Raw genomic sequence first — 14,594 nt, forward strand, 5'->3', positions numbered from 1 at the left:
GACTTCGAATTAACGCTGCAGCTGCAAAGGTTTGCCCGGCTTGCTGGCTTCAGTCTGAAATGAAACTGAATTCAAACAGGATGTATGTTGCATTACAAATGGAAGTCATATCAAACCAAAGTGAATGGTGTATGATAAATTTTGTGTTTTTCTATGAAATGAGACCTCAACCGAATCTGTAACTTATCTATCTCAATAAATTTTTATGTGCTTTTAAAGTACTCTTTGAATCATCCTGTGTAAATATATATCATTCAGTATAATTTGTATCCTTTCAAACCACCAAAAATACAGTGAAGGGAGAAAGAGATAAACATTACCTTGTCATTGTATGATCTTCAAATGCTTCACAAACTACATAATTAAAATACATTATACTAAAATGATATAATACATAAAAAAAATTGAATACTGACATCAGAATCCAAAGCTGCATCTGAATCAGAGTTGCTGGTTTCATCCAGACCAAAAAGGAGTTCACGATCCCAATGTGGAGGTAGCTCATCTCTATCGAGAAATAAAAGAGCCTTCTCTACCGCTGCACAACAAGATAAATACACAGATCAATTATACTGAATTTTACAAAGAATTAATGATAAAAATCCTGTTACAGAATGTGTCGTGAAAGAAAAGGTTTTTCATTTAGTTATATTTTACAAACTGCTTATAGAAAAAATTCAGTCTTATCTCCTTTACTGCTCTTGTATTCTTATCTCTTTACTGCTGCGAGTTCCAATTTATTTGAAGAAAACCTTAGGAATGAAACAGCAAACTTAATATAATAAGGATCTTGATTTGATGGTACTGCTATTATTGTTCCATAACTTTGTTAAAAATTACACAAAAAAATAAAATTAAATGTTTAAGTGAATTAACTAGAGTTTGATTATAAATACTAAAAAAATCATTTTTCAGATCGGATTCCAAAATCGAGGCCATTGAAGAATAATATTTTTATTTTGGTTCTAAATGTAAATGGAAAATTTTTGTATACTAAAGCAATTTTAAAAGCACTACTATGGTACATATGTTAATTTTATTTAGCAATGGCCTTGAAAAATATGTGTAAGTGAGTTCCTACAGAACCTACGCATCTGACTGGAATCATAGCTAATAGTTAGTAAAGAATAATCATTTCTCACAAGCATAAAATACAGCTCCATAAATATAAAAATTACAATTTATTAAAGTGTTTTAAATAATGCTGTTATATCCAAATGATTCTGTTTATTGTTACTATTATTGTTAGATCCTTAAACTTATAATAATTTTAGAGCTACAACAAGGATATACGAGGTGTGTTCAAAAAGTAACATGAATTTTTGTTTTTTGGAAAGAATTATTTATTCAACTACATTAACATTATCCCCTTCAAAATAGTCCCTGTTAGATATTATAAATGTATGCTAGCGCCGCTTTTTCCGATCCCCAAAACACTTCTGGAACTCTTTCCAATCTTTGGAATAGAGTTTAGCTCTTTCAGCGATTTGCTTTTAATCTCATGTTTGCTTGTAAAATGACGGCCCTTTAAGGTTCTCTTAATTTTTGGTAATAGTAAAAAGTTACACGGGACGGTCTGGCAAATATGGCGGCTGGAGTAACACTACAGTGTTCGACCGTACTTGTCAAGGTTTTTTTGGTCTTGGTGATCCAGAATGCCTCCACTGGGAGGATTGAGCCTTAGTTACAACATTATATCTGTAAACCCATGTTTCACACCTGTTACAACAAGTTTCAGTACTTTTGCATCGCTGTTGACTTCATTTAGCGACTCCTGAGCAACTTCCATTCGCCTTTGTTTTTATTCAAAATTCAACAATTTTGTAACAAATTTTGCTGTCACATGTTTCATACTCAAAACATCTAAACAAATTTAATGGCATCAGCCAATTGATATCCCAACATCATCAGCGACTTCTCTGATTGTGATTCGGCGATCATTCTCAATCATTTCTTTTACTTTTTCCATGTTTTCATTGGTTGTTGATGTGCTGGGGCATCTGGGGTCTCGTCATCTTCAACATCTTCATGACCTTCTTGGAAACCCTTATACTACTTATAAACCCTTTCTTTACTCATAGCAGACTCACCAAAAGCAATATTTAACATTTTTAAAACGTTGCTACATTTTATTCCATTCTTACATCAAAATTTAATATAATTTCTGTGATCCAATATTTATATCGCGATCGTACCAAAACACGTGTTATCCTTTTGACAGCTGACAACAGACTAAACATCCAATATGGCTAAAAATGTACAGATAGTTTTCAGACATGTTTACCAATACAACAACGAAAAAATCCCAAGAATCTGACTAATACAACTGTGAAATGTCAAAATTCTCGTTACTTTTTGAACAAACCTCATATTTTAAACTGAAGTCATATGACTTTGAATAAACTTAGAAAAACCAGATTAATAACTATGAAAAAACTAATAGTAAGAAATTTCCAATAAAGACTATCATCAATGCAATATACAATATATTGAGCATTTATTGGAAATTTATATATAAAAATATATAAAAGTGTAAACTAGTCTCTAAATACCGAAGAAAAAACTTTTTAATTTTCCTTTTTATTTCTACTGGTATATTAACATAAAAAGATAATTAGGATTATAAAACTGTTAAAATAAAACATTGATATTTCAAATGAAAAAATTATTATTGACTGAAACCAAAAATACAACTGAAATTAGAAACTTGAATAATAATATTTTAAAATTATTATTGTAGAGATATTCTCTTTTAAAAACCCTAAGTTTTTTAAACAGATAAAAATAAATAAGTCAACCAGAATTATTCTCTGACCCTTCCCTATAATAATAACTGAGAATGCTGTAATTATTCTGAAATTACAACAGCCAATAAGGGACACCAAGTCAGTAATTTAAAGAACTAATTACGTAATAATAACACTGCCAAACAAAAATTTTCTTTTTTAATGTTTCCTTCACTTCATGAGTCAAATCTTACTATAATTTTGGTTTGAGAAAAACGAACATGACAAGAAAATTTTTATTAGCTCTAATTTCTGTGATATACAATAGGTGGAAGTGTTTTATTTTAATGTATTAAAAGAAAATGTTACATTTTAATTACATATACAATGTAGAAAGTCCATTTGACACTTTTTTAACAACAGCTACATTCTAAGAGTTCTTAACTGATGGAAGAATACCTGGCAGTTGGTTGGGTCTGAAAAGAAACATGTGGTGGCTTCATGAGATGGCTGTCTTTTGGCTTCCCTCTTGTGAGTTCCGAAGCATCCCTACATATAGACCAATCCGCAAGCATTGCTTCATTCCAACGGCCCTGATATCTTTGTTCCATTACAGAAATATCCTGAAATCTTTCTCCACGTTGATCAGTGACAACTCCACAACTAAGAGGGAAAAAGTCCAGGTGTGAGTGGAGAAAATGGATTTTAAGGGAAATGTATCTGAGTTGACGGCATTTTTGCAGAAGTAGTGTCATCAACTGACTGTATTTTTCATTTTGTTGCCTAAAAATCCATGAATGACTCCCTTTAAAGCTTCCCAAACTTCCTTTTTTTTCCACTCCAAAATTTGGTCAAACCCAGAATCCTTTACAAATTGTCATATTTGTGGCCCAATGAAAATACCTTCCGTAACTTTTGCGAAAATACCTTCCGTAACTTTTATGAAAATACCTTCCGTAACTTTTGCAACACTTAATGTAGGAAATTTGTCTCTTAAGTTCTTAAAGGCCTGTTCTTCTCCGTTCATACTTTTGACAAAATTTCTCAACATACCCAGCTTTATATGAAGTGGTGGAAGAACATCTTTTGGGTCCACGAGAGGCTCGGCAACAACATTTTTCTCGCTAGAGTTAAGATTTCTTGTAGGCCAATCTGCTTGAATATAATATGATTTCCTATCCCTACTGTCCCACATACATAAAAAGCAGCAGAATTTAGTGTACCCCAGTTGCATTCCTAATAATACAGCAATGACTTTAGATCGCCACAGATTTTCCACTTGTGTTCAGCATATTTGATCGAGTCTAGGAGGAGTACCATAATTGCATAAGTCTCCTTCATGTGAATTCAATTACCTCCCGCCCGCCCAAGGGAGAAGAACACCCAGCTCGTGACATATCTGGTTGCCACACCACCCCTCCATTCCTAACCATTAGTGGCTTAATCGGAGGACATCTTGCCCTCAAATTGATCACATTCCACAGTCATCAGTCGCCCTCATGACATGCCTCAAAAGACATTCGCATCAGTAAATTCCACCCTAGTCAAGTTTTGCCTTCTAAGAAGACATCAGACACCTAACTCTAGCCCTCAGGAACTGCTTAACTAACAGCCTACCTGCAGCAGATGAAAGACCCCGTGCAACTAACTTTAGTAACATTCTACCACCACCTAAACTGTATGTACCCACTTTACAATACAATTATTTCAGTAATTCATTCCACGAAAGCATATGTTAATAAATTTAGTGATTGGAGCGCTAACCTGTATAAAGCGTTCAGGAGACTAGAGTATAACTTCTGGTCTCCCACTTCAGCTCCAACTTTGAGGACTGCTTGGATTTACAACTATGTTGATCATAACTAACATTTACTTTTTTTTTTCTTTCATACTTTAGCACCCCAAGACAACTGATCCCTCGCCACTAAGCAAAACCAGTCACGTCGGCATGTCATGGCAGCAGTCTCTGCCCCCCTATTTACCTATCTCCAAGAGGTTTCCCAACCAGGGTCTCAGTCTCATCAGAACTCACCAACTCCCACTTCTTGGTAGCCGATGTAATTCTCCACTATTAGGCTACCCTTCCTGGCCGTAAGTCTACCAGTTCCAGGTGTGCATTCCGCACATCCATCACTCTCCCCCCACCAAGTCACATACCTTGAGGGTCTCCCATACCATCATTGTTTCCTATACACTAGGCATAGGGGCAGCTGCTACATCCCTGGCCCTAAATGTCGCCACGTTTCATCCATCCTTTATCTTTCACATCATCCTTAACAATGCATCCCGTGTTATGGTGCCTTATCACACACACCCTTGACAGTCCAGCCATCACATGTCAGTTTCATTTTTAAACTGGAAATCATAAGTATAGATCCAACAGGAAATACCACGAAGCCGTGCCATCATTGTCCGAAATCAATGTCACATGATTCAATAATACAACAATAAATTAACATTACAAAATAACAATAAGCAATATTACATACAACAAAAATGATTCATAACTCTTGGTACAAACATAATTCAATACAATCTTTCCTGCCATGAAATTGTATGCCACGTAATGCGTCCAGCAATAATACATATGAGATACAGCAATACATTACTATAAAATTACATAAACAACAGTAAATCAGAATATAATACCATTGCCAAGATCAATGTCCAATACCAAGTAAGCGGCGTGAGCAGTAATAGACGATAATGTAACATAGCCCATATGGAATACAAATACAGAGTCACATGATTTATTATATAACAATACGTTTACATTACAAATAACAAAATATAATATTACATAAAACAAAATAATTTATAATTCTGGTTGTCATCGCAGAAATGATTGCATTTCTGCAACGAAAATGTTACTTCACCACAAATATAACAAAATCATCCTCTGAATTTTTGTAGCATTTTGATTTAACAAATTTTTCACTACAAAAGCACTCGAAAATCAGAAATTCTGCACTAATTACAACATAAACAATATAAAACTCACAGGCACAGCAACAGTAATACTGTTTTTAACCTACAAACAGCTGGAGAACGTTGTGTTTTGTCATTTAACAGATGTGACAACTCCAAAAACAAAATTATCCCCAAACTAAAAATGTAGATCGAGTAAAAAATGACATATCATTTTACATTTTATCTCCAAAGCAAGAGCTAAATGGTCATTTTTATGGTAATTTTGATTCGGCAAATACAAAAGAATAAGCTATTTTTGAACCCGAAACATTTTCATTGTTGGGATGTGTAATTAGTATTTTCCCTGAGTAAGTTAAACAGCACAATTCTTTAGAAAACAGATATGAATTTCACGCTAAAATAAATTGTTTACATTTGCTCCTTATGAATAAGAACCGGTTTGCTGTAGTTTATCAGGAATAAATAAAAGCATGAAATATCTAATACATAATAAAAAAAACTCTTATCTTGAAAAAATAAAGTTAATAAAATAGTAAACTTTTTAAACAGTTGGAAATATGCTTTCTGAGAATGTAACAAAACCATGCAGGTAGTTTACCTACCTGTATAGGTAAGTTTCTAAGAATACAAAGAAAGTATGGAATAATGGACCGACAAATAATGAACTGAAAGGCAGAAACTTTGGGGTAATTACACATGATAAAAGCTTTGAAATGGTATAAAAATAAAGATAAAATAGAGCATGACGATAAAGTCATGAAGGGCTTTCACAACCATTTATTTTTACTAAAATACCATGAATAATTTCAAATATATTTTAAAAGAAATAGCTGCTACTAAACAAACTTTTTTGGCAAATTAAATGTAATTTGGGGGAGGATTCATCTTGCCACAGACATTTAAATGATATTCCAATTTATGTTACACGTGAAGAAGCACATCAGGTATAACTGGATCATAACGTATTCCTACTTTTAAAACTATAATGTTGTCAATATAAAAACTATACAGCTTTGTTTTATGTGACCCCCTGAGGTAAAGTTTGCAAGTGATTCCTACAATACTAGTGAGCAGCCTTCTACCAACCCGTTCTTGTCTAACAATGCTGTAACCCATATCTAAAAACTTATAAACAATATTATCATAATGCAGAGTGAAGTATTGTCGTCTTGTTGAATTACATCAACTTATTATTTTGATTGCTGTATTTAAAATTGAAATACATCTACACAGTTTGACCACAAAAAAAAGGCACAATATAACTAACTCACAGGGAAAAATTATACCTCTACTCAGGGAGAGAAGAGGCCTTATCATAAGTGATGAGCACACCTCATGTTCACGTCTGAAATCAAGAAGTTATTTGTTAGTTCGTATCGTAAAGTAATGTTGATGAAAATGAAAGTAGAATTACAATTGGATATTACATTGTATAAAGGTAGTTTATAATTTTTAATATAAATGATCATTTCCACAATAAAAGAATATTTTTTGAAGCGATCACCTGTATAGCGTATGAATAAGAACAAGAATCTATAAATAAACTTTTACCAGAACTTTGGTTTCATAAGGCCTATTTCTAGACCAAAAATAAATGCCAAATTTTCTTTTAAGGAGTTGTTCTTCGTTTCAACTATATTATCAATAACAGATTAACCGCTAGAATGTTTTGCTCATGTTAGGATCTCAATGAAGGATGAAGGAATGATGTTCCTTCATCATTAAGAATCAAAACGACAAAGAACACAATGAAACATTTCCCTTTCTGCTGAACGGCATGATGCATCACACCATCATCACCGATAAGCTACACAAACCATCTAAAATCCACTCCACTGTTTATTATTGAAGATTGGAATGTTCGTGTCACGGCTTTATTATTATGTTTCTGTTCAGACTTCAGGAGTCTGAACCCCACCATACCTTTATCGACACATCGTTTATTAAAAAGAAAAATTAAAAAGGAAAATATAAATTAGAAGTCGATATACCAAAGAAAGATAAACATTACATAAGAACATCAAAGCGTGTGCTTACCTTGAACACGAATCGCTTCTTACAGAAAAGTTACATAAATGTGCACATGCACATTTTATGTATACATACAAACAAATACACTTGTAAAATTCAATTTAAAAATTTAATTAAAAATACATAGAAAAAATTTATTGTACCTGTTCTCAAAGTATTATTGTCAACTTTGGAGCCAATCTCTCTGGTGAAAGGCGTTGCTTCTTTCTTAGGTACTGTATAACTGGAACAAGAAAACAATATCATTGTTAAAAATTATATACAAAAGAAGTAACAAAATTGCCGTTGGAAAACAACATATAACATATTCTACAAACAAATAACTGAATACAACAGAAACATGGAATTTTTTGTACGTAAATAAACTGACATTTTTTCAGTTCTAATTAGATACATAACAAATTTCAAAAATTTTACCTATTAGAATAATATAATTTTAAATTAAAAATGTCATACTTAATGAGAATAAGTTCGGTTTTCTTCAAGATAGGTTTACAAAGACAGCAGTAGGTGATTTTGTATATAACAAGATTATAATTAGATGAAATAAAATGTAGAGGATATTTTTAGATATTACAAATTTCTAGGTGTTAATCAAAACAACATATTTACTGATGTCAAATAAGAAAATAGGGAAGTACAAGTTAACGGGGTACTCCTGAGACCTGAACCAGTTTTTATCTGTTCAAATCAGATAACTGTGCCGATCTCATTCACTATTTGATAGTTCTATAGTGTGTAGAAACATATGATGTTAAACTTCAAAATGATATTTATCTATGTTCATTGCATTGTTATATATTCTAATTTCCCTTACTTTCTTACTAAAAGTAAAGAAAAATTAAATGTAATAAAGCAGCTAACAGCACCACACTAATTTTAATATTTTAGTTGATGGCAATAAAATATAAATAATGAACTCTTATCGATCTTAAATTCTTGAACTCTATAATCTCAAATTAATGATGGCAGCAATTACTGTAATTTTTAAATAGATTTATTACTTTATATATACGCGTGAGGACCATGTTTATTCACATATGAACTAAATTTTTATTTTAAGTATAAAAAAATAACAGTTCATTATTGTTTACAATCATTTTCATCTAGAGCACTGTGATGTGATGCTTTTTTTTAACATATGTAGTCTGATTGCACTGGACATGTATTATTCCACAACAGTAATTATACACAAGTAGAGTCCACATACTTTTCTGATTTAAAATATCGTTTTTATTATGTATTTTATATGCTTTATTATATTGTAAAAATGTATAAAACAATGCATAATAACGTTGAAAATAAATAATATAATACTCATAAATAATAAAATTACGGTTAATTCAGCTACAGCCTACAGTTACACTGTTATTAAAAAAAAATACTGCGGTTAATTAATTATCAAAACACCTAAATGGTTAAAATAATGTATTTCATAATTTTCCTGCGAACTATAGCAACAGTGTGGAAGATACTGTAACTTACCAAAATTTTGAGCGATAAAGGTAAAATAGTATCCCAAAAATCATCATCTAAAATGTTCTCTGATGCACCTTTAGTTTCACTACTTGTATACATACATATGAGTCTATTATCTTTTCTCTTGATCCTCCGACTGTCTATGCGATCAAATGTTTTCTTACACTCGGTTATTGTCGGTGAAGAAATATTTTCAATATAATTCGATCTTTAACAGAGACTTTTTAAAAGGAATATTTTTTGTATGCAGCCAGTCTTATGTAACGTATTTAAAACAACTTAACAAAGGTTGTCTTCAACGCCTTTATATTTTTGCACGCTGCATTATCTGTGATTAAAACTGAATGTGCTGGGAGCTTTGGTAGCAAATCTTTTATTCGCTCATAGGATGAGTAGATTTCCATATTGCTAAGGCATTTTTAATGACTTCCATTTCACCTCCTCAATGTAATATGGAGATAGATATAAACATCCTAGTATTAGGTTCTTTCATTCCTAACCTCTTTTTCTAAGAATTATGTAAACATATGTCTTCATCCGTACACGTGACCTCTTGTCATGTCTTCTTCCCTTCAAATTTTTACGCTCATGAGACGAGTGAAAATTTATAGTATTGAATTTCTAGTCTTTAAATTAGTTCAAATCACAATAGACACAGGTTCTTACAAACATCATGTAGATTGAAGGGTTTTACTGAGACTTGATAGTTTCCACCGATATATTTTCTTCCTTTAATTTGAAAAGCAATTTTAACAATGATGGAGCACGCTTTTTGATTAAATAGAAACTACTTACTGTACAGAAAGTAGTAGCTTGATCAAATGAATATATATTAGCGACACTGTTCAGTGGATTTTATTTTGTACAAGAACTAAGTACTAACTGATTTCAATCCTTTTAGATTGATATTAATTATACAAATGGAACTAACTGACACACCTGCTGCACTTCTATTGACCAAAGAATCGCAAGGAGTTAGTTTTTTGAGACCCGTTCTATAATTTTTTATATTATAAAAAATACACGTAATCAAAAACACATAGATAGAATTTCATATGTATTTTTCTACTAATATAAACAATCTCGTACAGATTTTTTATATTAAAGAACAGGGTCTCAAAAAACTAACAGCTTGAGTTTCTTTGGTCATGTAATCAAAAACATTAGACAGCATTTCATATGTACGGCTATGAATTATTTTTCCAGATAGTTTTGAAATTCTATACTATAAGCCTAAGTAATAAAAAATAATCCATAAAACAAATTTATATTTTTAATTCTATTAATATAAACCTCCTAGTACAGAATATTGAGACTTAATTTTACCTGAAAGTACATTAGTCATGACTGAAATATTTAATTAAACTGCACATTAAAAATTAAAACTACTACAAATAATGAAAATTGGGTATTAATTTATTATATGAATGCTGGTATCTGTTGCAGTTTTTATAAGACTGTCGCCTTCAAATACTGTCAGATAACAGCACTCATATATAAATTAATACTAGTTTAGCATTAATATTAGTTTTATTATATTAGCAGTTTAATTAAATATTTCAATCTTGACTGAGGATGCAGGATGCTACGAAAGTACTCATTGTAAAATTAAGGTAAAATATGTCTTATCTCAATATTCTGTACTAGATGGTTAATATTAATAGAATTTAAAATGCAGTGCTATCATTTTATCTCGCAGTATTTGTATTACTTTAACAGTATCCAAGGAAAGTTTGCGTAAATTATCATCGAAGACCAAAATATCACATGGGAGTGTACAAAAGGCCACAAAAAATTAGGTGTACATGCATACCAATACACTGCATACAGGAACTGAACTCCCACACACTATTAAAAGAATAAGGTACTGCCAGTGGTTTATCAACCGGCTAGGAAGTAATGGAATGGATATACTGGATTATATGTTTTTTTAGTGATGAGGCCTATTTTCACCTTAGCAGTTACATCAGTAGTCAGATAAACAGATATTGATCAACACAAAATCCACACATCTAACATAAATCGCTGTTGCACTCACATAAGATTGGGGTTTGGTATGCGATTTCTTGATGAATAGTGGATCCAATATTTTTTATGAAACCCTTGACAGTCTGGCAAATCAGGATATAATTATACAATTTGTAGCTCTTTTCCAGCCTGAGAACACTACTGTTACCTACAAAACGGGGCAACATGTCATACATTTAAAAACACCATGGAATTTTTGGAAGAAATGTTTGGTAATCGCATGATCTCAAAAGAACTGTGGCCCCTCATTCCTCTGACTTATTGTCTTTAGACTTTCTCTGGGGTTTTTTGAAAGGACAGGCATATTGAGCAAACCCATGTACTATACATTATTGCAGAGATGAATTCCAGTAGCCCTGATGTCCTACAAAGGGTGTCAAAAAATATGGTGAGTGGTGGACATTTCCAACATTTGCTGTAAGACATACCAGTTGTGCATAACAGCATTCCATGAATCAAATCAAATCAAATTTGAGAATCTCTGTATTATAGTCTATAGTAGAATTATAGCATATAGTATCATAATGTCCATGATAAAATGATTCTACTGTATGGTTCAATAATATATACAAATAATATAATCTTAAAAAGATTAATTTCAGTAAAGTAAAACAAAATTTACGTGCACAATAAATTTAAAAATAATACACTTGCACAACAGAAAATTATATGAATACACAAAGATTTTTTCAAAACTGAAATGAAATTACATGTTATGCAAAAAGTAATTTTATCTGGATTGAGTATTGGCTTTAAGGATCAGAATGCTGCCAAAAGATCTAGTAATAGTTCACTTACATGCCAACATCAGAGTATAAGGATGAAAATATTGAAAGACATACAATAACATTGAGTAGTTACTAGAAAATGAACAAGACAGCTGTAAAATAATTATGGGGAACTGGAACGCTGTGGTGGGAGAAGGTGAAGATGGAAAGACAGCGGGCAAGTTTGGATTGGGAATATGAAATGAAAGAGGAGACAGGCTGATTGAATTTTGCCAAGAGAAGGATTTGTTCATTACGAATACGTTTTTCAAGAATCATAAACAAAGAAGATATAGTTTGACAAGACCAACAAATGGATCTTGCTTTCATTTTTTGGTTGAAATTAGATAAATTCTTCTGTTAACATGGCAAATGGGCTTCCAGGAGCCAACACAGGAAGTGATCACATTCTGTTAATGGTAGAAATGAAATTAAGATTAAAAAAAAAAAACTGCACTGAAGGCAAAGAAACGGAATGTAGAATGGCTCGAGAGCATAAGGGGAGTAAAAGTGGGTGAAATGCTGACAAAGGCAATTACTCAAGTTAAAGGATAAAATAAACCAGCAGAGAAAACGTGGCCGGATAAAACCATCTATGATGGAACTTCCAAAGGAAGGGATCACTTTCTACAAAGCTACCTGGGTACAGTTTGGTTTGCTTGGCATTTCTCCTGCCACCACCCCATTCGGTCGCCCTAAAGCATAAGACCGAATGTCTGTACCTCAAACAGCTATTGAGCCTCAACACAGTTTATAGAACAGTGCCCTAACTAGCTCCTACAGCTAACCTAAAAGCGTGAACAGAATAAGCATGTACCATACACTACTCGCTTGTGTGTCCCACCACCCACTTGTCATTTATCACTAAAATGGGTAAGCACACCCAATCAACTACTACAACATATATGACTAGCAATAATTAAATTTATCTCATCAAAGACAGTAATTTGTTGGCACACCTAGGCTGCTAAATGCCAGCAACTACCTGTCACCATTAAAGCGCTTGGAGCCTTAATCTAACTGGTAGCCAGCCATATCTCTCGGTTAACTTTCTACAGCAGCACGGCAGGAGTCTTGTCCCTTAGGTAAACTACTGATGTCGGTTGAACATAGCAACTGCATCAAGGAACTCCCAACAATGTGGCTCTTGCCACATTGACTCGCTGCTTGTGAATGGCCAATTTTCCCCTTGACCTCAAGTTCCAGAATGGCCTGAGTTCTGGCCTTCCCAAGAGCTGGACAGTCAAACATCATGTGTTCGTTCAACTGGACCTCCCCGCAGATGCACAGCTCATCAGCTACCAGGTGGAACCAAAACAAATATTGCTTTAAATTTACATGGTTAGAGAGCACTCACTCCCGTTGCCTTTAATAATGAAGAAGAGGCATACCATCTCCCCAGATCATGTATAAATCTACACAAGGACCTACTCATAGTCGTGGCATGCAATTCTTGCTGCCATGCTATCAGTGTGAGGTTGTAAAGCCTTCCCCAAAGGCGGAAGATGGGCAACTGTTTGAAATTTAGAACCGGTGCAATGAGATCACCATTCCGGTACAGGTCTGGTTCAAAACCGCATCCCAAATACCTTGGCCTCCCTGCCTCTTCGCAATTTCCATATGGCTGTCTGAATTTTCACCACTAAATCGATTGTGAGAGCCTTTCCCAATACAGTGGTACAACTTGAACTTGGCTGCAGCCTTTGTACTTAATACAAAGGATACAACTGTCTGCACCCTTGAGAAACATAAACTTCCATCTAGTACAAAAATCTTTAAATTTTGAATGAACATCCAGCCCTCTACTGTTGACAAAGCCATCTGCGCTCGTCTTCTAGCTGCAGCCATGAGTTACCATGAACTAACAGAAGACAGTCAATGGCAAAAGCCTGGGCCGTGACCCCTTCCGAGAATGTCAGTTCAAAAAATCCGTCAAATACCAGGTTTCACATAACGGGACTAAGAACGGAGTCGTGCGGGCTTCCCCTGGTGAAGGCCTTTTCCAGAACTTGGTGCGCATCCTTAAACAGAGGTGTGCAATCAGATAAGCCTCTTCTGCAGGCGGGAGATGAGACCCGCCTGTGGTAGGTTTACCTGTACCCAAGTGTACCTGGGTAAAATAAGAAATGATACAAAAAATGGAAAAAAGAATAAAATATAAAAATAAATAAGGAAAATACAACAGAGCAATCTAACGAAGACTGAATAACGAATTGAAGAGAGAAACACTTAAAGCTAAGGAAAAGTAGCTAAAATAAGAATGTAAAGATAGAAGAGATTCGGAAAAGAAAAATAAGTATGACATGTTATATGAGAAGGTAAAAACTGTCACATGGGATAAAAGAAATCCTACTTATAACATGAGAGGAATATAGAAGAAGGTGGTAAAAGCCCTTATAATGAAGATGAGATAAAGAAACAATAGGAAGAGTATATACAGGATCTGCATGTAAAGAGAAAAAAGTAGGAAACAAGGGAAGCTGAGGTGGAAGAAAATGAAGTTATGAAAGAGGAGAAAGGCCCAGCAATTTTGAGATCTGAAATTGTACAAGCTATTAAAAGACATGAAGAACAGGAAAGTAGATGAATTTTCATGAGAACTCTTTAAATGTTTAGAAGATTAAGGAATAGA

At 33.4% G+C, this 14,594-nt stretch overlaps 1 protein-coding gene across 6 annotated transcripts in view; it reads right to left on the reverse strand.

Moving 5' to 3' along the window:
* The window catches only part of htk (AT-rich interaction domain hat-trick), a 176,261-nt gene that overhangs the window by 116,113 nt on the left and 45,554 nt on the right, over window positions 1–14,594 (reverse strand). For all 6 annotated transcript variants that reach the window (XM_075367666.1, XM_075367665.1, XM_075367664.1 and 3 more), the window contains exons 8-9: window positions 7,832–7,911; window positions 417–538 (exon numbers count right to left, since the gene is read on the reverse strand). In XM_075367666.1, the coding sequence (XP_075223781.1) occupies window positions 417–538; window positions 7,832–7,911 (202 nt within the window). The remainder of the gene's footprint in view (window positions 1–416; window positions 539–7,831; window positions 7,912–14,594) is intronic.

Source organism: Lycorma delicatula, chromosome 5 (assembly GCF_047948215.1).
Source record: "Lycorma delicatula isolate Av1 chromosome 5, ASM4794821v1, whole genome shotgun sequence".
Taxonomy (NCBI): domain Eukaryota; kingdom Metazoa; phylum Arthropoda; class Insecta; order Hemiptera; family Fulgoridae; genus Lycorma; species Lycorma delicatula.